General features: G+C 36.4%; 2 protein-coding genes across 9 annotated transcripts in view; both read left to right on the plus strand.

The window, feature by feature from the left end:
* The first annotated feature begins 821 nt into the window (after nucleotides 1-821).
* Nucleotides 822-8,298, plus strand: LOC135615185 (ER lumen protein-retaining receptor-like). 7 transcript variants are annotated; one of them, XR_010487891.1, is made up of 6 exons: nucleotides 822-1,314; nucleotides 3,800-3,914; nucleotides 7,507-7,580; nucleotides 7,669-7,732; nucleotides 7,813-8,006; nucleotides 8,095-8,298. XR_010487891.1 is itself a non-coding variant. In XM_065113346.1 (6 exons), exons 2-5 carry the CDS (start codon nucleotides 3,766-3,768, stop codon nucleotides 7,847-7,849), a joined length of 324 nt encoding a protein of 107 aa, XP_064969418.1. In that variant the 5' UTR covers nucleotides 824-1,314; nucleotides 1,433-3,765; the 3' UTR covers nucleotides 7,850-7,880; nucleotides 8,004-8,298. The 7 variants fall into 7 exon arrangements, 5 of the variants coding, with proteins under 5 accessions (XP_064969418.1, XP_064969417.1, XP_064969419.1 ...); XM_065113346.1 differs by having other exon boundaries at nucleotides 824-1,314; nucleotides 1,433-3,914; nucleotides 7,813-7,880; nucleotides 8,004-8,298; XM_065113345.1 differs by having other exon boundaries at nucleotides 824-1,314; nucleotides 1,433-3,914; nucleotides 7,813-7,880; nucleotides 8,007-8,298.
* A 967-nt stretch (nucleotides 8,299-9,265) lies between these two features.
* The window catches only part of LOC135615186 (ubiquitin carboxyl-terminal hydrolase 5-like), a 40,511-nt gene continuing 24,238 nt past the window's right edge, over nucleotides 9,266-25,538 (plus strand). The window contains exons 1-8 of one of the 2 annotated variants that reach the window (XM_065113351.1): nucleotides 9,266-9,627; nucleotides 13,220-13,495; nucleotides 15,739-15,883; nucleotides 16,370-16,429; nucleotides 16,503-16,598; nucleotides 16,897-17,316; nucleotides 22,124-22,264; nucleotides 22,344-22,514. In XM_065113351.1, the coding sequence (XP_064969423.1) occupies nucleotides 9,503-9,627; nucleotides 13,220-13,495; nucleotides 15,739-15,883; nucleotides 16,370-16,429; nucleotides 16,503-16,598; nucleotides 16,897-17,316; nucleotides 22,124-22,264; nucleotides 22,344-22,514 (1,434 nt within the window). In that variant the 5' untranslated portion in view covers nucleotides 9,266-9,502. The remainder of the gene's footprint in view (nucleotides 9,628-13,219; nucleotides 13,496-15,738; nucleotides 15,884-16,369; nucleotides 16,430-16,502; nucleotides 16,599-16,896; nucleotides 17,317-22,123; nucleotides 22,265-22,343; nucleotides 22,515-25,538) is intronic. The other variant, XM_065113352.1, reaches the window with a different exon arrangement.

Here is a 25,538-nt window from a genome sequence, read left to right on the forward strand (position 1 = left end):
ACGAGAACGAAGAAGAGGTAGTGTGGTATTGCACTGAACTATGCATTAGTCAACGAGATTGAAGATGAGGCAAAGCGGTACAACGCTAATGCAGAGGAGGCAGTACGGTGCCACACTGAATGATGCGATGGTCGAGGACAATAATGAGGAGGTAGAGTGATGCAACGCTGCTGATGTAAAGGAGGTAGTTCGGTACCACATCGAACAATACGATGATCGACGAGAACGAAGAGGAGGCAAAACGATGTGACATCGATGCAAATGCATCTCTTGCTTTCTCTTCCTCCATCTGAGCTAGTGATGCAAATACCTCACCTATCTCCTCTTCATCTTATAGCATTGATGCAGATAAAGCAGTGCAATGTCAATGCCTCACCCCTCTCATCTTTCTCCTTTGATGCCAATGCAGATATCCTATTGCTTTGCCTCTTTTTCCTCTAGTTATCGATGTTTGGATCAATATCGATAAGATCAACCATCATATCATTGTCGTCAACTATCACAACAATAACGATCCATGATGTCATTGCCCATCATCATCATTATTAAAATTATTTTTTTACTCATCATTTTTGTGTCTGCACATAATGCATCATCCATTACTATTAGAATAAATAAGATTAAATGTTTCACCTGTAATATAAATTTTTTTAAATATAAGAATCAAAATATAATGAAGAAAAAATATATAATTAGGCCTCGATTGACACAGGATATTTTTCGTTCATCAATATTTATTTTCAAGTAAAAATATAATTTTAGCTTACCAACTCCATCTTCAAAGAATTTTGCGTCAAATTCATCCTTCAAATGTGCACGCAACGTCAACAATTGCAATGCTTCTGAGAAGACTCGTGTGCCAACTAAGTATTCGGATGCCTATTCCACTTCCGATCGAAGAAACACGGTTTCCCGGCAAGCTGAAGACATCAAGATTCACAAACTCATCTTTCGCGGCGAACTATTTGTCTACCATCGATAAGCGACGGGGTTAAGTTGTTTGGAAGGACTGATATGATTCGACGAAAGCACGGGTGTTCTTTTGGTTCTAGTTTTCCTCTTCCCATCCCGGCTTCGTTACGAATACGCGAGGCGCGAAGAGAAGAGAAGGTTAAGAGCCGTTGCGAGTGACGGGAACGCCGATCTCCGTCTCTATCGATCGATCCCCGCCGTAAATCCCGTAGATCGGTGAACGCACGGCTCGGATCCCGCCGGCCGGTCGCCGGAAATGAATATCTTCAGGTTAGCGGGCAACATGACGCATCTCATGAGCGTCCTCGTCCTTCTCCTCAAGATCCACACCATCAAGTCCCGGTACGTATTTCCCTCTCCTTCTTTGGTTTCGCTTGCAGTCCGATTTGAATAGTTAGGCTTTTAGGATTTGATGCTGGAAGGAGAGATCATCGAAGCATTCTATTTATTTTCTTGATAGAGTGGAGCAGATCACGTCTGACCGTGGAGTTGGGTCACGATCTGGATGCCTGCTGCCTATTTATGCCCTGCTAAAGAGTAGAACTAAGACACTAGAAATCTCTTCTACACCAGTAAAGAAAGTGTTACAGCGTGACCAGAGCCTTGCCAACCCTCCTAATCAAGTTAGGGAAAGGATTATTGAAGCTCTATCACTAAGTCATGATGGTGATATCTGATAAGTGTCGTCTATTGTTCTGTTAAATTTTAACTGTATTATTATCATTTTTTAGTTGAGATTTTAGGAAACATGTGGAGTGCAATTTGGAGCTTATTTTGCGTCAAGAGTACTAAAATAATATAGCATGTTAGCTAGTTGTTTAGCTACAAGGACTCATAACTGGGGACTTCTAGAGGTCTTTTTTGGCTGGTCTTAAAATTGAGAAAATAACAAAAGCTAAAACTCTCTCAAATACTGTCTCTCAGTAAGCTCTATGTTTATCAGCGACTAAAAGCTCTCGAGACATGATTATGATTGGTTATTATATTTGTACAATGAAATATTTATAATTTCAGAACCCCCTGTCCTATTCATTCTTGTCGAGTTTTTTTTTTTCCTTTTTAAATTTGAGAAGTGCTCGATAGGAGTGACATATCCTATCAAAAAATGAAAGGAAAGGAAAGATGCAAGGGATAATGCTTTCTCTTCCATCCACTGATGGCTTCAGTATTATTTATATCTCTTTTGTTTTTTTATATGGTCATTTGAGCATTTAACTATATTTTATTTGACTGGCTCGACCATGTATGATCTACATATTCAACTACTCAGATTCTATCATGTTCTAAGAATTCATCTTGTCTTACAAACCATATCACTATTTGCTATTGAGATAGTTAAATCATAAATGAGATGCAATAAGGATGAACTGATATAAAATTTTGCTTGCCATTCTTGTAGCTTTGTCATATGGCTCACAATAGCTAGTCCCTGATTTGCTTCACCTCCTTTATGTTTTTAATACATGATATCTCTTGATGCATATTTGTTCAAACAAACCATGAAGTTTTATACCTCTCATCATCAGAGCCAACAAGAGGTATATGATCACTTTTCCTGATCATTTTGTGTACCATTCTTTGTTTTTTTTTTTTCTTTTTGCTCACTTGTTTCCTTGTCTTGTATTTTCTCCTCGATGTTGTCATTCTAATTATGGATTTTTTGGGAAAGTACATTTTGATGCATGTGCAACTGTGTACTTCTCTTGAAAGGTAATGACCACAAATGCATTTTTATTTGTCAGTTTGATAATTTACTATCTCTCAGTCAGAATGAAGTATTATTTTCCCTTAATCTGATGCAAGTTTTTATCCATCTTTTTCTGAATCTAACTGACCATCAATAATCTATTCTGGTTGGTTGCTTTATCAACATAAGAAACCTCATGATTAAGTTATTCCTCCTAAGTGATTCTCTTCAATGTATGTTATTTACAACTGGTTTCCAGTATTACTAGATATCATAAAGATTTTATTTTTCCAAATGAACTAACTCTCAAACTTGACATCTATTTTGTGACTACTTCTTGTTTGGATCTTGATTGTCTTTCTGGTGTATTTAATCTTGGATTTTTTTATCTTTGTTTTAAAAAAACTCTTTCCATTACATAAAGTTGGTTATATTTGATGTGTATAACTTGACATAGTTCATGTTATTTTCTAACAGGCATTTCTCTGAAGACACAAGAACTTTATGCCCTTGTTTTTGCCACTCGATACTTGGATCTTGTATGGAGATTCATGTCAATGGCATAAGATTTTGGATCTTGGATCTTGATCCTTTTTTTTTGGAAAAAAAAACTCTTTCCACTACATAAAGTTGGTTTTATTGTATGTGTATAACTTGACATAGTTCATGTCATTTTCTCACAGGCATTTCTCTGAAGACAAGAGCTTTATGCCCTTGTTTTTGCCACTCGATACTTGGATATTTTTACTGATTTTGTCTCATTCTATAATACGACGATGAAACTTATTTTCTTGGGGAGCTTGTTCTCAATTGTCTGGTACATGAGATGACACAAGTTGTCCGTAGATCTTATGACAAGGACCAATACACTTTTCGTCACTTCGTTCTTGCATTACCATGCGTAGTTCTGGCTTTAGTTATAAATGAAAAGTTCACGTTTAAGGAGGTTAGCTCATGTATTTGGCAGGACTATTTCTTTCTTAAAGAATTCTTCAATCAAACAAGATTTGCCAATCATATCTTGTAATTAATGTATCGTTATGACTGGAATAGGTTTTGTTTGGAATTGTTCCTGAGTATATTCCCTTCTCTATCTTCATGCTTCTATGCCATGTGTCCTGATTTCTTTTTTCATGACAGGTTATGGGGACATTCTCCCTATATTTGGAAGCAGTTGCAATACTTCCTCAGCTGGTATTGTTGCAAAGGACAAAAAATATAGACAACTTGACTGTTCAATATGTTTTCTTCTAGGGTAAGTTACAATCCTAGATCTTTGATTTTTGACTTGAGTGGAGTGGAAGTTTTTATTGTATTTACACCCTACCTAATTGTTCTTTTCCCATTTTAGACATCATTTCCAGAGGATATGACATTTATGTACCTAGAAAAACTTTGGCCCTGATTAAATGGATATGAAGTGATCTCTTCACAACAGACTAACTTGCTTAGGTCAACTATTTATCAAATAAAATCGCATTTTATATAAGAAAAACATATATCCTCTTATTTAGAATTTCTCATTGTGGAGATTATTTGTTTTTCCTAAATAAAATCTTGAAACTTTTGAACTGAACTGCTTTGTTCTCATCCTATGTTTATTGTATTTTGATGAGCATAATTTTATTTAAACCAAAGTTTGGGTTACAAAAGATAGTTAACAAAATGAAGAATTGTCGAAAATGATGCCATATAACTCTTTTTTAAAAAATTAATGTTTTTTCAACACCAAGAAAATCCTTTGCATGATTGCACTTCATGTTGGCGAACCAGTGCAACATTTCTGATATTTCCATTGGATACTGATGAAGGGGATGAAAGTTGACTGCTTGAGTTGTCCTATCTAAGTAATCTATCTTGTGGTCTTTCTAAAGGCTATTATTGACATCAGAATATGTAATGATGTACTTGAAGATGAGGTTTGTTTCTACAGTGATTAGAAGATATTAAAAATTTTTTTTATGTTGATATGAATCTTTGAACATGATATGAATGACAAAAAACTTGGAAATACAGAGTGAAAATTGATAAAAAGAACAAGTTAAAATGAGGAATTATTCTTTGTTACCATATCTCAGTATAAATAAATCATTTTGTAAGAACGGACATAAGTATGCATATCTAATTCCAGCATTGGCTGCTGGGAATGCCTTTGACTTGGGCATAGAGATGCAATTTCAAGAAAACAGATAAGGCGTTTAGACAGAGAAGAGGAACAATGGAAGAAACAAGATGAAGGAGAAATGAAGAAGGCGAGATAGGAGAGATGGGGTGGGGAGACCTGAAGAAAGTGGGACATGGATAAAGTGGTGGAAGTGATTGAAGTAGACAGCAGCAGTACTAAGTGCTTGAGTAAGAAAAAATGTCCCTGTGATCACATATGGGTAGAGGGGAGAAAGAGTAGATATACTGTAGATTAGTCTTACTTTGAGATAGGGTAATTAAATCAAGAGAAACATTCAACTTACTTCATCGTACCTGTTCTTGAGCTGAAATTATAACTGGAATTAAAGAAGAGGGAAAGAAACCTTTGAATTCAATCTTTGTTGCCAAAGTTTAAAGGTGCATGTACCTATGTTTCGTGACCGGCAAGCTCCAATTCTTCAGAGTGGAACACTGGTGGTGTTTGACATGCAAACATATAAGAGATCTATGATTTGTTGTTGTATGGGAAAGGGAACTGAGATTTTTTAGTTGGTCTCCAATAAGTCAATGCGTAGGAATGGGTCCTCATCCCTATCATGGGAAAAGGGAGAATGAGATTGGTGTCCAACAACTCAGGCTAGACTTCTTCACAGCTTATACCTGAACATGAGGGTCTATTGAGCAGTTCTTTACTAGCATGAGTCGTGTCAACTCACTCAAATCATTGTAACTGGTAGCCATTACGTTCTGATTCCAACTCCAATTTTTATTTGTAACATGTTAGAAACAAAGCCAATTTTGATGACTCTATGGAGTTGATCGACCTCTCTTGTTTAATTTGACCAAGAGAACATGAGAAGTCTCACTGACCTGGTATCTACAAACAGGCTTGGCACCGTATAGCTTGGTTCATATGATGCCTACGGATGACCAGCATAATATCTTGCTTTGTCTTGGCTTCATACAAAGAAGACTAAGGTGCTGGATTTCATTCATGTAGTGAACCCAGTTCACATCTACCTTGATGTGTGTGTCCACGCAACTGCAAAATGTGAAGCTTGTATAATGATATACTACAGTTACTTCTTTGTTTTAATATGTGGAACTTTTTACTTTAAAGAGTTATGAATGTTTGTGTTTTTTTGTCACAAGTGCATTTCACTGAAGTTGTCACCAGATATTAAGTCCTTACTCTCAATTACATTTGTAATAATACCTTTTTTTCAATTTCCTGAGTACCTTGGTTACCATTCTTTGTGAGACTTGCTACCATCATTTTCAGCATGCTCATCAGTATCTTAACTTTTTTAATGCTCACTTTCTATTAGATTTTCATGGTAGATTTTCTGTGATTCATGATATATATTAGTTAAATTATCCCCTTCGTGGTTCTTATTTGTGCTTTAGAAAATCATTTATAGAATGTCCTTATGATAGAGAACAAGGACCGCCATACTGTGCTGGTGGTATCAGTCCACAGGCAGACCTATACATACGTATCGTATGTTGGTATGCCAGTACATGGACTGATACATACCAGTTTTTGGAAAAAGATGAAAAATGATAAAAAAATTCACAAAAATTCTTTTTTAGGTTTTTTATTCTAATTTAATGATAATTTTATTATACCTAATTAAGAATAGAGTGCATATGAGACAAATAAAATGCATAAGGTTGTAATTAACCTTAAAGATCACTAATTTGGGCCTAAATGTAAGACAATAGATCTAATTGGGACTAATAATCATGTTTAATCTTTATAAATATACATTAATATGCCTCTAATTATATGAAATGATAAATAAAACATAAAATGAAGCTAAATACCTTAAAATTGAAGAGAAATTCCACAAGATTCCGACTTCCAATCCCACTAGCTAAATGCCTTACCTTTTCCCTGCTTACCCGAAATAGGCTGGTTCATGTATGAGCAGTTGGCGGACCGGTACATACTATGCCCATTTTGTACCGTTTCAGGAGTAGTTGGCGGATTGGTACATACTGCCTGTTTCATACTGTTTCAGGCAGTACGTCAAACATTGAGAGAGAACATCTAAAACTTCCTGCTGTTTCTTCCCAACTGCTTTGGAAAGTGAAACATATTTCAGAAATCATAATATACTCTCTTCTATACAAAAACCATTCAACAATTGTTAAATATACTAGAAAGGTTTTTCTATGGTGTCTAAATATTTTATTGTATAATTATTGTACTATTATTTTTGTACCTAAATCCATTCCATCACAATATCTTCTATTTAAGCGATAACATTGTTAGCTATAATTTTTATGGTGAATAAAGGACAAGTCTTTGTGTCTTGGTATGGTTCTCTTGCGACTTGAGTAACCAAAAGTTTAAATCACAGATATAGCACCTAGGCTATATGGTTGTGGCCATTGATCTTTCTTAGATCCTAGGTGGGAGCCTTGTGCATAAGGACACTTTTTTTCCACAATTTCTATAGTGAATACCGCAAACTTCCGCTAATTTGAATTGAACGGTAATATCAAATCAGTCAATTTCCAGTGTTTGTGGCACCATATGATGATAATTGTGCTCACTGATTGTTGATTGGTTCATATGTCAACCTATGTTATGCCTTATGTTCAAGATTTTCTTAGCCAAAGTGCCTTTTGTAAGTTGAACACTGAAAATTGAATTGGACAATCCGAATCACTTGGTAAAATATCTCCTGATGCAGAGCATACAGAGCATTTGACATCCTAAACTGGATTTACCGCTACTTCACTGAGCCTCACTGTGTTCATTGGATAAGTATGAATTCACATCTTTTCTTTTGTTCTTTCTTATGGAAGTATAGTTATATTGAGTATTTCTTACTCGCATTTTGCCTTGTCTGCAGCATGGATACCTGGATTGGCACAGACATTGCTTTATGCAGATTTCTTCTACTACTACTTAAATAGGTAAATAATAGTTGTTTTATGAAACTTTTATAGTGTTTTTCTTTTCCTTTTTCTCTACATCATGATTTTTTCATTCACAGTTGGAAGAACAATGTCAAGCTCAAGCTACCAGCATGATTTGGTCTTATTTCAAGGTCAACCAACCGTGGTAGGATCTAGCCATAATGTGTGAGGAGTTACTCTTCTGGAGGCTTACTCCTGTGAATTCCATTCTCTTGTTTGAGTCCTTCAAGTTGCCCTATCGTTTTAACATGTCAGAGTCATTTTTTAGCAGGTAAAGATATCCAAACCATACTTGTGGAATGCAAAATTATGTTCAATTCAGGTATGTCTTTTTTATTTCTTTGAATTCAACTGTGCAGGAGTCAGATATAAGATTCGTTATCTGTTCTGAGCTGAGATGACAAACTTGGCAAAAGTTTCCATGTGCTATGCGTGTTCTTGTATTGAAAAAAAAAAAAAAATTCAATTTCTGTAATATCCTCTCTTTCCATATTTCAAGACAGTATCAAATCTTATATCTGCTTGTTTTTGTTCATCCAACCTATACTCCGTACCTCTTAGAAGTGATAATTTTTGCATTTTAGATTGTATTGTGCATTTCAATTTCGCATTATAGTCCAATGGATGTGGTAGATGAGACTTTCAATAAGTTGATAAGTGGCTGCAACTTGACATGACCGGAAAAAACAAATAGTAGTTGGATAATGTTCAACTCTGTGGATCGATTCAGTGAGAACCACATCTTTCACTTGGAGCAGAAACTAATAAACTATTGTTAGTTGAGCAACTTTAAAAAGTAACAACTCCATGGGCCACCATGTGCCTTCGGTTGCGGCATCATCCCAATCTCATCCTCATCCCCCATTTCAAGCTGAAAAGTTCAACAGTAAATAAGGGAATTATTTGTGATCGCTCTTAACCATTCGTCAGCCACCATTATCTATGCCGCTTCGTGGTTGGACATCCAGGAGGCTTCACTTTGATTGTAGCTTTGAATAATGAATCTAAATTCATAGCGATCTTATATTATGCTCTTCCACCAAGTATACGGAGTGTTGGTGAAAGATTAAGTGCCACATGATTAAGCTAAATCAAAACACCTTTTCCCCTCAGTTTCCCGTTACTAACGATACTTCGATCGAGTTAATTTTAATATTAATTTTAGCGAGAATTACCAAATGCTACATTGCCACCCCAGCGATACTTCGATAGAGTTATAACATCCGGTGGCATCAATGGACTTATGATACAAAGAATAATTAGTAATTGAGCAAATCTCGAACAAAATATCGTCATGCCTCCGCAAAAACAACGTCAAAAGGTGGATCGAACAAATAACGAAGAAAGCTAAGAATTTTATTGGCACAAAATAGCCTTGATTAAAGATAGATTGTGCATTATCTAGCTGAGTATTTTCTAAAAGAACGGATAAAAAAGAAAAAAAAAATCATATTGGCGACGGTCCAAACAATTTGCCCATACGGAACACAACCTCAACCTTGAGATTACAACGAGGTAGCTGAATGTCGTCAATTTGCCTCCGGACTCGCCAATGCATGAACATGATCCCAAAACACGCCTTTTTCTTTGCTAGCGAGTGACCCGAACCGGACTCTCTCTCTCTCTCTCTGTCTCTCTCTCTCATAGCCATAGGCTCGGAGCACGCGCAGGGGCCATAGTGCTCGCTCTCGCCGGGGCCCACCGCTGGAGGAGGAGGAGGAGGAGGAGGAGGAGGAGGAGGAGGGTTGGTGGTGGTGTCGGGAGGAGATGGAGGCTTCTGGTTCGGCGGTGGATCTCAGTCCGGAGGAAGAAAGGGTCCTCATCAGAGACATCACCATCGCCGCCGAATCCCTTGCCAAGGAGGGCGACATCTTCTTCCTCATCACCCATAGGTGAAATATCTGATCTTTCTTAATTTCTTAAAAATTCCTTTCAAGATTCTTTGTGGATTTGTGATATCTTCGTGCATCGTTGTTTGAGCGGCAGTGTAGGTTTTGATCCGGCATTTTTTGGTATTTTTTCAACCTCAGCGGTTAAAAATCATTTTTTTTTTTTTTTCTGTTTTGGGGTTTTGTAAAAGAACCGACATTCTTGAGTGGTTTGAATTTTTTTATTTTTCCTAGTGGAGAACGTAGGAACTCAGCATGTTGATGCACATTTTTCTTTCATAAAGTTGATATATCTTAGGTTCTTGGTCATCTATGAGGCCTTTACGAATCCATTTTCCTTATAATGTATCGCTATTTGCTAGACTTTTTTTTTTTTTTTTCAATTTCCCCCTTCTTTCTTCCTTTTGATAATTTTCTTCTTTAATACTTACACCGTCTTGTAAACATGTCTGGACATTTGAAAGGATCTTTAACAATTTGTAGACTGTAGAAATAATTGAGGAGCAAACAAAATGTGGATTTGGCTAACAAAGAATTGGAGGATGATTATATAATTGAAGTATGTGGATTAAGTTGATTGAACTTCGATAACGAGTTTAAAAATAAAGTTGCTCATAAAGTAGGTATATGTGTGAAATTTTGGAGATCATAAAGTAAGTTGGAGATGAAAAAGACATACAGTTTTGTCTGAAGTCCAACTTCGTCAACTGCATGTCTTAAGAAAATAAACTGTTTGGCAGTAGTTGTTCTGCTTTCAGGTACACATGATCAGGGAACACAATGCTTGGCCTTGGCAACAATGGGCTTTGGTAGGTGTTAAATAATTGTTGCTGGCAAATAAGGTCACAAATAATCTGATGTTTAGGTGAATCTATTGTTCAGTGATGTTTTTTGACCAAACAAAAAAGGGGATATGCATCTCTTAAACAAAGCCTTATGCAATAGCAATATAGAATGCAATTTTTTAACAGCTCAAGAAATGATCACCTGGTCATTCCTTGACAAGGTATCTTCATTGATGAAAAATGGGCAGAGATTTACCAAAGAAATAAGATAGCTTGAGTAGAGGGTAGAATCCACAGGCAACAAGAGTGAATCCTATTCAGGCTACTGAGTGGAATTACTTGCCTTAGCAGAAAGCATTGATCGATAGGAGGTGTAAAAGACATTACATTGTGTGGAACTTTCTAATACGGGTGAAGCAGAACTGTTTGTATAATAATTTAGCAAATGCTGTTACCCTCTTGAACAGAAACAACCTCTCTATATTTAGAGGTAAGAGTAAGACTATGTACATTGATCTTGGGAAGATCCTACATTGATGGAAGCCTCGTGCACTGGTGTACCTTTTGATAATCTCTTGAAACCTCTTTTCATATTTTCAGTCATCAATCAGGTCAAAATTTTTGCTAAGGCTCTGTTCAGTTGCTAGTAAAATGGTGGAGAAGATTTGTCTGAGAAGCATACATGTGAATTGTAAGAAAAGGAAAGGAATAGGCTGTAAATTAGTTTTTGTTGATGGATGGATGAGAAACAGTGAGAAAGAAGAAATGGAGAACTTAGTTTTCGTTTTTGGAGAAAAACAATCTGGAAAATGAAAAGTGAAGGTTCCTAAATATCTAATAGAATTTTCCAGAAATTTGAGTTTTCTACTCAACAAATATTTGAAGAGGCAAATGTTTAATGAAATATTCATTTTTGTGGGATCTTTTGGTGCAACCAAAGACACCAGAAATCCATAACTCAAGCTTAAGATGTTGAGACAGTTGTATATCCAAATTTGAAGTTCACCCTGAGAAATATCATCTTTTTTCCAGATGGAAGTGGAACAGTGATAGAACTTTAGGAAGTAGGATCCTTTATATGTGAAACAACCTTATGAAAAGTTTGCCTTGAAGGGATGGAGGAAGGACGAGTGAGACGACAACAAGAATCTGAGGGCACAGGAAGATTGTGATGATCTCTGTGATGCTTGATTTGGTATTTTATGCACCTAGATGCATATGTGGTACAATGTGGCTTGACCTCTCTCCCATCAACTTGGGTCTCTAATACGGTTTTTCAGGCTCATATTAGCCTTCAACCAGTAAAAATGCCTGGAAATTGGTCAATTCAGCAAAATTCAGTCCAAGACATCTTAATGCAGCCCTTTGATGCACAAATTCTTTAAAATAGTGCATGAGATAATTGTGCAGCTTGATGCAAACAATCTTTTGGTCAAAGGAGGATTTCTACGTGGTTTTGGGTGAGGAAAAGAATCTTATCCAGTTATGAAAGAGAATACAGCTTATTCGTATTGGAACTTGGTGTGAAAGATGATGTTTTTATCCCACTGCTAATCAGGTTAGGAAGGAGAGGGTGAACCAGGCCTTCTTTCCGAATTTTGTCAGTAGTATGAAAGATTTTCTATTTTCCAACAATTTCAGATTGAACTTTATGATGACTAGTATTAGCTAATTTGTTTGGTCAAACAAGTCCTGTTTAAGTCTGGTTACAGCTAATTTAGTCCTATTTTAGCTAATTTATTTGGCCATACAATTAGACAAGTATTTTTGTAATTAAACTAAGGATTTTAATTTCAATTTACAACTAGTTTTAACAATTGATTGAACCGATATAGTCTTGGTGTACATGACAGTTTGCTGACCTATAAATACCAATTGGTACCAACCTATATGGTTTGACAATGGTCCTTTGTCGAACTCGAACCGATAAATAATGGTTCTGCCAATGTTTAATTCCTTTAAAACTAATTACTTGAGAGTTCTAGAGTATCTTTTTTAATGCCTATCAGACCATTATTTGATTTATTTGAAACTAAAATTTTGAGAGTTGAAATCTCTTTAGCTGGAATTTGTAAGCTGACAAGATTAACTTTTTACCTGCTAAGTCTTATACATAAGAGAGCTTGTAAGGCCTAAAGACCTTTCTTGCATACTTTCTTAGTTTTCTTGTATTTTCTTGGTCCTTCATGTCCAGTGAATTCAGCAACACTTGACATTTTCTGTCCTATTTGTATTGAAGTGATTGTTTCTTGTTGATGAAGCTATGTTTCTCAATATGTCACTGCATATATGTCTTGATGCTTATGCTTGATTCACTTGAACTCTGGTGCAAAGGTATCTATAGGATGATTTTGCAGCCTATATTGATGTATTCAGTGGAAACATTTCTCCTCTCTTTGTAGAAAAAATTGCCAACTAGAAATTGATTCCTTCTATCGATAGCATGGCAAAATGCTTCAGCTGAGATGAAGAAAGCAGCGAGTAACATGAAAAGTTCATATTGAGTGATGCCTTGTTGTTTATGGTATAATAAGATTAGGAGGCCTATTAAATAAGAAATTGAGAGAGAGTCACAAAACCACTTCTATTTATTTGCATGAGATATAAAATATATAGTTTTTTGGTTGGTTTAATACAAGTATATCACAATTCACAAGATGAATTTAATTTGTCAACCTAAATGTCCATGGTTTCTGTATGCTTTATTCATGAATTTGATGGCAGCATTAAAATGCCACAAGGTTTTTTCTTTCTAACTATGACATTTACAAAGGATTAATGCAGATGATTTTGTTTCTTTCTAATCCAAGGTTACGTTGGGTAAATAGGTGGTGGCAACGTTGGCTTGATTATGTTAACCAAGATATGACTAGCAGCTCGGTCAATGGCTCATCTTCATATGGTTCTCATCATCATGACTCAGCTTCTTCAAGTGCAAAAAGACCTTCGGCTATTGACAATTCTGATTTGATATATGATGCGACATCTGAAGTGTCGAATGTGGAATTTGAACTCCATGACACTCTAGTGGAAGGCCGTGATTATATATTGCTTCCTCAACAAGTTTGGGAAAAGTTGCATGGCTGGTAATTTACATTGTAGTGTCAAATTGATAAATTTTTTTGATTGCTCATCTTACCCATGTGGCTAGATATAAAATTTATTTTATATTTTTTGACTAATGTAACATATATTTTGTGGAGTCGATGATGTGTGTAGATGGGTAACATGCTGTTTTCTCAGACTGTATTATGTGGTAAAAGTGACTGACATCTCAATTTTTTGTCAGTTGGTTTTCTTAGTTTTTTTTTTGTAGTTCAATTTTGTCATAAGATCACAAATCAAAAGTGTCATACTTTTCTGGTCTGAAGATTCGCAAATAAACAATGTTTATATATTTTTGGTCTGACATAAAATGGTAGATACCTTTTATTACTTGAAATTGCTATTATTTCTTCCTCACCACAGGTTTTAGAACTGCCATTGTCCTTTCCTTATCACCATATGTTTTTACTGCCATTGCCTCATTTTCTGAGTCTTTTTGGCATAAAAGCTATGGTTAAAGTAAAAAACAGTATACCATGGAAATGGACCACGAGGACATCATATGCTGTTATAGATAGCCCTTTAAAGCATGTTATACAATTTTATTCCTGTTTGTGACTGCAATTTACAAGAGGTCTGGAAGAAGACATAAAACAATGTTCATGCCTTCATGGAAAGTCAGGTCATTCTCCAGCATATGAAAAGCCACCGAATGGGATGCAATATTAGAATAAGGTTCCCTTGTTAGATAAATGAATAGAAAAAGAAAAATAAATGGTTTGTGAAGAATAAGATCACTGATGCCCATCTGGTCTGCTTGGTTATGGGATGTCCTTTTAGTTGTTTTGTATTACCAGTGAAGGTAACTAAGATCACAAAGACCATTCAGTTGATGATGTTTAGGTCTGTACCAGGACATGTTGTATTATATTGTTATTTTTACATTGTTTCATTTTAGTTTCACGAGCTGTCCTAGTGGAATAACTTTTAAGTCCTTTTTTCTTGTTACTTATTTAGTCTTTACTTGTATCTGAAACTGTGAAAAACTTAAGTTGATTTTTTGAATTATTGATCAAGTTGCTATGTTTCTTAGCCATAGAAAGGTCCTCCATGAGGAAGAAACAGTGACATGTCAGCCTTAAACTAGGTGTTTGGCTGGTTATTTCTCCTTGAGGGTTGGATTGATAATCAACTAAATGTCCTTTTGATCACCATAATGAAAATCTCACTTGAATGTGTCAATTCTGCAAAGAAGACTCAGAACAAATTGCAATTTTTTCCTTAGGTAAGTTGTGGGGGAAAAATGGTTTTAGTGACATGTCTTAATTTTGCAACAACTTGTTTTCCATATCATGTGGTTAGCATCATAAATGATAAGGTTTCAGAAGATTGACAAAATTCTTTGTATTTTTCTTTATGGTACTTGTTGCAATAATATGAATTGCAAAATTGCCATTCCCTTGTTTTGTTATTCTTTTTTTGGTTTGTTGTGATCAAAGCTTTAACATAGTTGTGATCAAAGCTTTATTAGAAGTCTCAGAACAAATTGCAATTTTTTCCTTAAGGTAAATTGTGGGGGGAAAAATGGTTTTAGTGACATGGTCTTAATTTTTGCAAAAACTTTTTTTCCATATCATGTGGTTAGCATCAGAAATGATCAGGTTTCAGAAGATAGACAAAATTTTTGTATTTTTTTTATGGTACTTGTTGCTATAATATGAATTGCAAAATTGCAATTCCCTTGTTTTGTTATTCTTTTTTTGGTTTGTTGTGATCAAAGCTTTAGCATAATTGTATAGACTTTTAAGTCTTATGATTTAAATGAATTCTTTTGAACTTCAAGCCTTCTTCTTTACTGTTTCTGTTGAAAAGTGATTTGTTCTTAATACCATCATCTGATGCCTATTTTCTATGTCATGTAATTTCTAAGAGTTTTTTTTTTCAATTTTTTTGAAGAACTGAAAATAGTTTAACAATAGTTTATATTGCAAAAGCAAGACAACCATGCAAAGACAATAGAACCAACTTCTAAAGAAATTTCTTTGATGCACTAACTACTAATAAGTAAGAAAATGATATGTTCCTTTTCATGTCTATATATAAGCTAATACATTTTATGTTCTTTAGAATTTCCGCAACAAGTAACTTGGGATTATTGTGTCACTAATGTTAGACTTGGCATTTTATTTTGTTTATAATATCTCTGAATTTATGAGTATGGAAAATGCTTAAACCATGAAGTCTTCCTGGAGTTATTAAATCAATTACTTTACTTCTTTTCCAGGTATGGTGGTGGTCCAACATTACCAAGAAAAGCCATTAATACAGGTTTGTCTCAGACTGATTTGGCTATTGAAGTCTATCCTCTACGCCTTCAGTTATTTTTGATGCCAAAAGAAGAGAGAGCAGTTATTAGGATAAGCAAGAAGGTTTGTTCTATAGCTTGCTTAATCAGCCATTTCTCTACCTGTTCATCTGAATGGTTGTTGCACAAATTGAACAAGCCTTTGTGAGTGGAATTGCATTATAAACTTGTATTTATTGAGGCATTAAGGATCAGTTATTTTTTGGGTACTTGACATATGTTAATCTTGCAGAGATAATGCAGGATTTGGCTCTTCCCATTCATCGATGTTCATATTTGTTTATCAACTAACACTCCAAATTCTTTCAACACTAGCAAATGAAATCATCTTTAATCTAATGGATCTGCTCCCTTTATGCATCCCCAGGTTTCCACATCCTTATTCAGTTGGTCACTTGAGCATGTACCAGTATCACACTCCATTAATCTATATGCAGCTATGAATAATGTGCTAATGACTTTATTCATTTGAATGTGCCGTTCAACTGCTTATATTGTGACATACACACACATCTAATAAAATTTGAAAGTGTTGACCTAATTTTTGTAGGAAACAGTTGGTGAACTTCATAAAAAGGCTTGTGAGGTTTTTGGTCTACTCCTGGACCAAGTAAGAGGTTATTTACTTCCACATTTCGTTTATGAGAGTGTATGATATATTTTTGTTTTTTTCCCTCTTTCAGGTTTGTATCTGGGACTATTATGGTCAACAAAAACATGCTTTGATGGACAACATGGATAAAACTCTTGATGATGTGAATATACAAATGGATCAGGATGTAGGTCTTTAACAGCTTTTTCCAATAGAACATTAAAAAATCTTTAAGTTGCATTGGAACATGTTTTTACCTAAGGAAAATAGGGGTAAATTATGTGCTTGATCTTTTTCATTCTTGTGGTGTTCCATAATTTTATCTAAGGCTTGCATATTTATCTTCTAAATGTGTCTCTAGAAATCTAGCTTGCATATTTTACCTGAAGATTAACGACCTCCAGTTCTTGCTTATTAAGCACAATCTATTTAAAATATCATCTGCAATATGATGCTAATTATTGACTAAACTTGTTTTTGCACAGATTCTTGTAGAGGTCCTCACTGATGAAAATGGTACTGCTGATAGTGGATGTGCAACTTCTCAACAGGAAAATGGATGTACAGAGAAGGACTCAACTTCTGTAATTGTGGAGCCTTCTCAGTCAAGCTTGTCGGTTGCTGAAGGCTTGTCCACCAACAATTATGCTTCCAGAAGCTGCAGTTCAGAAATCTCACAAAGTCAGTACTTGGCTTCTCCAACTAGTGACTTGGACAATTTGCATGGAACAAATAACATTAATACACGAGCAGCCCCTTTGGGTCTCACTGGGCTCTTGAATCTTGGAAATACCTGCTTTATGAACAGCGCAATACAATGCCTTGTCCATACACCAGAATTTGCCAGATATTTCCGTGAAGATTACAGGCAAGAAATAAATTGGCAGAACCCTTTAGGCATGGTTGTAAGTATCTGTCTTGGCATATATTGGTGTTTATTTTGTCAAATATATTTGGAGAATTTTAAGCCACTGTTGATGTCAAAGATAGGACTAATGAAAATTCTTAATATTGTCTTTCACTAATATATTGTTTTCTTATTCCTGCCGATGCTTAATTTTCATACTCACTTTCTAATATATAAAGCAATAGTTTCCATGGTTTATTGATACTTTTGCTAAGTAGTTAACTTGTGTTCATCAAAAAGACTTTGTGATGATTCTGTAAGCCACTTGTTTGAAAATCTTTGCTGGTGCTTGAGCCTACCGAGCAGAGACTGATGAATGCCTTACTGCCTTCTGAGTTCATGAAAAATCTGGTCTATCTACTTGGGTGGTATGGTTGGTACAGAGTTCCTCTGTTTAACATGAACTACCATGCTACATGCTGTATCTTAAATTACCTCCGATAGACAACTTTTGACTCTCAAAGCCTGCTTAAAAGAAGTTACTATTGAAAGTCAAAGCCTACTTAAAAAAAGTTACTGAATTGTTAGCCATCTACCCAGTCCATTGGGTTTCTCTTGCTGCATCGCAAGTCACCTTTAGACTGTTCTCAAAATTTTAGGAGTTTCTTATTTAGTGTAACATACATACATGTAAAATTTGATTAGTAGTAATGAATACTTATGATCATGATTTGGGCTGTCAAAGTGAGGTATGAACCTTGAATATGCATGTATATTAGGCATGAGGCTCACAAAGGGTTAGATTTTGGAAGCTTGCCTTTGTCAAGGTTCACGAGTTTCATTGAGGCCTCACGCTCACTAATTGTCAACCTTTTTAAAAGATCAAGACATGGTTCAAAATATTGGTTCAACCAACATGTACTGGTTGGTATTTACTAGTCCAAACAAGACCAGATAACGAATCATACAATTTGGTAGTAGTCAATATGTAGCTTTTTTTACTATATTTTGTAGTGACAATCGGCAGTGGCATAAATTGGTATACTGTACAAGATCTTCCTTTTGTGTTGGTTGTCAAAACTGGTATCAAAGATTGACATTTAAAACCTTGGATCCAATGCCTAAATGACACACCTCCATATAGATAGTTAGTACATTTTCTTCATTACTGCAGTGAAATTTATATAAAGGATTAAAATACTCATTCTGTAATAATGCAATTAGATTAATCAGTAAAGAAGTTTTTTCCTTCATTGACAAGGTGGAAGAGTTTGGATAAATGGTCTCACACAGCCTATTATTTTTCATTTTCTCTTTCTTCTGTTCTTTCCAGTCCTCCAAGAGGATTAGAAACTATAAGATTCCAAAAGGACGACATTAAAATGATATCACTAGCCCTCTTGTCTTTTGTTTCTTTTACCCATTTCTCCGAGGTAAACATGTTTCTTAGGATATGTTTTTTACGATGCATGCTTTATAATGTCAAGAAAGAAGTAACAAATTGGGTGACACTATATCTCATTAATTCCTTATTGCATGTTAATTCTCTCATCATATTCAAAGTTCTAGTATTGTTATAGAGAAATCCAACAACAAAGATTGTCCTTTATAAAGTTTTCTTGATGAATCTTTCCAATATTCTCCAACATTAAATCACTGCAATGTGTTGCATATAGAGTTCAATATAAGTGTTGTCTTTTCGCTTCAAGTAATTTGCTTAAGACAAAGGATAGCAAAATTGATAAGATTTAAAAGTCCCATAGTTCTTCCATTCAAATTGGAGATATAAAGTAATTAAAAGATTAAAAAATTCAAAAGATAAATCTTACCAATTAACACATAATTGTTTCCATTGTCGGTTATAACTTGGATGATATTTTGTTCACCAATTTCTTCCACAAACTCATCAAGCAACTCATATATCTTTTCTTTAGATTTCATAAAAGATGATGCTTCTATTGACTTCAAAAACATGGTTCTTAAAAAACAGTTTAGCATAAAATTAATTATACTCCTATATCTTTTGTCGGTCCAAGCATTTGACATAATAGAGCAATCATGTTTTACCAATGATTCTTTATAGCCCTTTAATAAGTCATTTGTATAATCTAATTCTTTTTTAAGAATGAAACTTGTAACTCATAATAACTTAGAGATTTTAATCCCTCATTATATCTTTCAATAACTTCAATCATTTATTTAAAACTGTCTAAACGACAAGTACTAAGGGGAAGGCTAGCCTGATAGAATAAGCGAGCAATATGTTGAATTATTCTTCCCCTTATCTCCTTATAACATGCATCACTTATATTTACTTGTCTTTATTTTTTTCCTGTTTGTTCTTGTTGCTTTTGTGATTCTTGATACATGTATAAGTCCATCGATCTCTTTTTACCCTTCTTAACAATCATAGCTTCTTTTCCTTTTCTGTTATATACTTTTTTCTCACTTAGATTGATATTTTTTTGAATATATTCAATATTATTCTCTGAGTAAAATCTCATAAGATTCATTCCTTTACATCTTTTTTTCAGTCATATAAGTCAGCAACTTTTCTTTACATCTGGTGGATATTTCTTGTATGATGATGCATTCTTGAAGTTACTTTTGCATGGAAAATACTACATCTAGTAGTCGTATCATAAAAGTTGCAAGTAATTGCATTAGGATCTTTAGGATCCTTTAGATAATTGTATGTTTAAACAGAAGAAAAGAGTTATCTATGTAGTTAGAGAGGGAGAAAGGAGTCACTGACAATGGAAAGTGGGGAGGGAGAGAGCAGTAGTGACGGAGAAACTTTCGGACGATGACGATAGTGGTGGAGGAAGCTTCAGAGGTGTCTGTTGATGGCAGAGGAAGCTGTGGTCCTCTCACTCAATGATAGAAGGAGCGGAAGTAGCAATGGTGGAGGGAACTACACATGAAAGCTAAGTCGTCGGACTCGCCCGTCAACGACAAAGGAAGCATTAGTCCTATGCGTCGGTGGCGGAGGCAGTAGTTGCGCTAGAGTTTATGGCTCGGGGTCGTATGAGGAGGGGGGGGGGGGTGGCGAGGGGTGAGTTTTGCAGGTATAGTAATATTATGTAGCTTAGTTGGTTCAATTGAATCAACAAGCTACTGTTCAACTGAACTGGACTTAATAGTCTGGTTCGGTTGCTTTATTTGAACAGAGCGCTTGCTTAAGGCACTCGTCGCCTTGGTTTAAGCAAGCGCCCAAGCGGCGCTTCACTGAAGTGCATCGCCTGGTCGATGCTTGAGGTGCTCGGGCTTCGCTCGCCTCACCCGAGCACGTAGGCGAGCGTCGGGGCACCTATTTAAACCCATGTTCCTCCATGCTATTGTTTCCTTCCTCCTTTATATTGTGTTTCCCATACATATTTTTTTCACCTTATGTGTTTTGCATTTACAACTGGCACGATGCTTGGTTTATTGAGCCAACTATTATTTGTTTGCTTATATATTATTAAATTGAAGGTACATGTGTTTCTGAATTTATTTCATCTTTAAGATTATTTTCATTAATTTTGATGCTAAATTCACCTTACTTCACTAAAGCATGTATCTGGTCATGCGTCAAGGCTCTAAGGGGCCTTGGTCTCTTGGTTCACCTTAAGGTTTGCTATGAATTTATGATTTTGTTTGCCATCTGCATGTGATACTTCACATTTTGATTATCTACTCTAACATGTCTGATGACATGGATGCTAATGAATCTGTAAACATGTCACTTCTGTCTATTTGGATTGCACCTTATGATGCAACTGGTCTGATAGAGTAGCTCACCACCATCTTAGCCTCCCTTTAGCAATATGGTGATATGCAAAGTTTCTAGACATACACATACTGAAGATTATGGCTCTTTTTCCTTGTTGCATGTTGCTTAAGGTTCTTAAAGATGCTACTCTTAGATATATTGTAAGTTCAAGTTCATTGTAAAATCTGTTGGTTTGTTCTTGATACCCATATAGTTGTATATAGCAGAAAAATCTAATTCTATGTTACGTTTCCAACATTTTGAATTGATCTAATATTCTATATAGATATTTAAAGAAAATTCTGGTGGAATCCACGCTCTATAATCTGTTATACACTGGTGTTGGCAAAGTTTCTTCTTATATATTCATTTTGTTAAATATGACGCTGCAATAATTTTCTTACACAACTCATTTCTCAACTTTTTCTTGCATAGATATGTTAACAACAGTAATATTTTTCAATATGATCGATTTTTATCATTTCATATGGCTTTGTTGCCAAAACCTTGTCTTGTTTCATATTCGTTTGCAATTACAAGGGTTTGAATACTTTTAGTAATTTTCTGCTACTTTATGGCAATAGACTTGCTTAATAGCTTAAGAATATTCTTATGCAGCATCTATGTTAAGCTCGTCATGAGATGGCCACAAATATCTGAACGAAATAACAATTCCAGACCATTTACCATATTCTGAAGTTTTAATTTTCTGATCTGCATTAAACCTCATCTCCAAACAGTTTATGAAAGCCATTGTCACTTGATGTCCTTTCAAATTTTGTGCAAGGCTTCATGACATGCTATGTGGTTTAGTATCCATTGGCTGGCCAAAATTTGTGCTGATCTCTATGTGTGTTCTTATCTTGTAAGTTGGCACAACCTGCGTAACTGTGATATGTGCTTGGCATCTACTTTCTGATAAAGTGTCTAGTTATGCACATTAATATTATAAATATTATTTATTTGCTACTGGCCTTCATGATGTGAAAATTTAAAAAAAAAGTTAACTCTATGTGCACAATTTTTCTTAAATTTTTGTAAATGTTGGAGTTCTGAAATGACTTTTACTCTTTAATGTTGGATTTACTAAATAACAGTGGTAGTCATGCAGGGTGAGCTTGCTTTAGCTTTTGGAGAGTTACTAAGGAAGCTATGGGCTCCTGGGCGTACACCTGTTTCTCCTCGACCATTTAAAACAAAACTTGCTCGCTTTGCACCCCAATTCAGTGGAAATAATCAACATGACTCTCAGGTTTTACTGCTTAGATTATTTTGATTCACTTTAGTAATTGTATAATCCTTTGATGCAGAATTTGTACTTGTCCATTCAGGAGCTTTTGGCATTCCTGTTGGATGGACTCCACGAGGACCTGAATCGTGTGAAGCATAAACCTTATATAAAATCCAAGGATACAGATGGGCGACCAGATGAAGAAGTCGCTGATGAGTATTGGGCAAACCATATTGCTCGCAATGATTCTATCATTGTTGATGTATGCCAGGTAGATTTTGTAAGAATTCAAAGGACAATTTGATACATTTATTATGTGTTGCACTGATTTGATACATTTATTATGTGTTGGACTGACACTTGCTGTTTCTTTTTGTTAATTTTGTATACTGATGATAAACAGATGGCACCATGTAGCTTTATGAATTGCATTTCTTTCATTTTGGTTTCTTATGCTTGATCTCTGAAGTCTGAACGACTTAGGAGTGTTCATACTTTTAGCAAGTTTAGCATTGATGATCTCTTGTATTATTAATTATTTCTTCCACAAATTAAGTTCCTGAGATTATAAAAGAAACCAACTACATAATTGATTTCTTCATATGGAAATTGGCAAATTGGTATTTAAGTGTTCTTTTTTTTCTTCGGGTTTTGATAGTGAAGGTAGCCCACATGACTGCGATGCCATTGTCTGGTCCCTTCCATGCTAGGTCTCTTGTGGTTTACTGTAACAAGCATCAGACATTTTAGACCACAAAGTTGACCCACAAAACCAAAAAGAATGTGTGATAGCTTCTACTTAACCCAGAAACAACTGTGGTATTTTGAAAATACTATGTTTTTTTGATGAAATCTTACTTTGGACCAAGGACTATCGTATTGTCATGGACTTAGCTGGAATTGCCTAAGTCGTAAGGTATCTTTGCGGCAAAGTCACGAACTTAGCTGAAGTTGCCTAAGTCGTGAAGCACCCTTGCGCCAACTCCTCGGACTTAGCTGGGATTGCTCAAGTCATGAGGCGCCCTTGCGACATATGCGTCCGCAAAGGTTCAACCTAGTTGCAGCCTCATACAGGTCCCGAAGGACCTATAAAACAGAAAGTTGATTAGATTGAAAATGAGCGACAGATAAGTTTCGACGTCTCGTGAAGAGGGAAGCTTTACTAGCAATTCAGTGAGCACCTTGAGTACAAGAGAGAAAAGAGAGGAAGGAGAAAACAATGACTTTAGAAGGTAAAACGAACAGTTGCAAGTCCACAAACAACTACTCACCGGGTGTTTGGCACGAAGTTAAGTTCCCGTCAAGTTAACATACGAACTTGTGAAGATTGTTCAACGCCTGACTGTATACTGAAGCCCCATCCAACCCTGTGCCACCCAGGGGGTTCTAGGGTGCTGAGATGGCTGACATTTCGCGTGCAGCTATAGTGTGCAGAAAACAAGCCATGACACGTGAAAACGGAGCCATTTTGGGGCAGTTCGGCCCGACGTGGCGAGCGATCGCACTGCAGCGCTGCGAGCTGTTGTTGCTTATATTTTCTAAGCAAAAATACACAAAACCAAGGCAAAACATGCTGCCATGTCTCTGTACAAGCATGCAAAAGCGACGAACGGTTTGTTGAACGAAGTTGTTGTGGGTGCGCGACGACCGTTTGTGACATTCTCCCCCACTTAAACTGTCGATGCCCTCATGGATGCTTGTTGGTAATTGTTGATGACTACTTCATGTCGTAGGGCGTCTTCGAGCTCCCAACTAGTTTCGGTTCGGGGAAGCTTTCGCCACTTCACCAAGTACTCGGTCTGCTCAGCTCCATTGGATAGTTTTATGTTGCGATCCGCTAAAATGGTTTCAACTCATTTCTCGTAGGAGGCTTTGGTGGGGTGTAGCCGAGTTGGAACACTTCGGGAAGCATCTTACGGATCTGAGTGGTAGGTTTTCAAGTTGCTGGCGTGAAAAACATTATGAATTTTAAGCCACGCCGGTAGCTGCAACTTGTATGAGACATTGCCCACCCTATTGATAATTGGGAAAGGGCCCTTCATACTTGCGCACTAATCCTTTGTGTACTTTGTGCCTAAAGAATTGAAGTGATGCTGGTTGGAGTTTCACCAACACCAAATCGCCGACTTTGAACTCTTGTGGTCGCTTTCCTAACTCTGCCCACTTCTTCATCTTTTTGGTTGCCTTCTCCAAGTAAGCCCACACAATATCTGCATTTTGGTGCCAATCTTTTGCAAAGTGATATGCTAATGGACTACTCCCAGTATACCCGATAGCCAAGGTGTGAGGAGTCGACGACTGTTATCCTGTAAAGATCTCGAAGGGGCTCTTGTTGGACGCAGAGCTCTGCTGCAAGTTATAGGAGAATTAGGCTATGTCCAACAGCTTCACCCAATCTCGTTGGTTGGCACTCACGTAGTGCCGAAGATATTGCTCAAGGAGCGAGTTTATCCTTTCGGTTTGGCCATCCGTTTGGGTGTGGAGGCTTGTGGAGAAGTATAACTTAGACCCCAATAATTTGAATAGCTCGGTCCAGAACCGTCCCAAGAACCGAGCGTCTTGATCACTGATGATATTGTGCAAGACTCACTAATACTTCACCACATTCCTCGTTATTAGCTTGGCCGCCTCCTATGCTGAACAGTGTAGGGATGCAACAATGGAAGTCGCATACTTTGAAAATCGATCAACCACCATAAGTATCGATCCGAGTCCCCCCTACTGTTGGTAAGTTTGATATAAAGTCCAAGGAAATGCTCACCCATGGCATTTCTGGTACGGGCAACAACTCCAAAAGTCCTACTGGCTTCCGTTGCTCTACCTTGTCTTGTTAGCAAGTAAGGCTTGTTCGAACATATTCCTCCACATCAGTCCCCATCTTTGGCTAGTAGAAGGCCCTTTCCACAAGAACCAATGTTCGATGAATGCTCAGATGTCCTGCCCAAAGGGAATCGTGACACTCTCTCAAGAGTTCGCGCCTCAAATTGTCCACTCGAGGAACATAAAATCTATTCCCTTTAGTGTAGATGAGTCCCTCCTGGACCCAAAATCGTCATGCCTTGCCTTCTTTGATTAGTTGCATCAGGGTTACTACTTGGGGATCACTGTACAGTCCATCCCTGATCTTGGAAAGGAAATTGGAGTGCAACCGACTTGCTTGGCCTCTGCCCTCTAATTGTATGGCATTTACTCGTTCCACTTTCCGGCTCAACGCATCGGCCACAACATTCAAACTCAACTAGGAAGTCCTGCCATCGTGCTTGCTTTGGGGAGGGTTTCTTTTGAGTTTGGAAAT

The sequence above is a fragment of the Musa acuminata genome, chromosome BXJ2-6 (genome assembly GCF_036884655.1).
Source record: "Musa acuminata AAA Group cultivar baxijiao chromosome BXJ2-6, Cavendish_Baxijiao_AAA, whole genome shotgun sequence".
Classification (NCBI taxonomy): Eukaryota; Viridiplantae; Streptophyta; class Magnoliopsida; order Zingiberales; family Musaceae; genus Musa; species Musa acuminata.

Excerpts from the sequence above, each read along its gene's own strand:
- LOC135615185 (XM_065113346.1), top strand. The coding sequence starts at position 3,766 with ATGCCATGTGTCCTGATTTCTTTTTTCATGACAGGTTATGGGGACATT. Across the intron at positions 3,915-7,506 it reads TCAATATGTTTTCTTCTAGG|AGCATACAGAGCATTTGACA; the intron begins GTAAGTTACAAT and ends CTCCTGATGCAG. Across the intron at positions 7,733-7,812 it reads TTCTACTACTACTTAAATAG|TTGGAAGAACAATGTCAAGC; the intron begins GTAAATAATAGT and ends TTTCATTCACAG.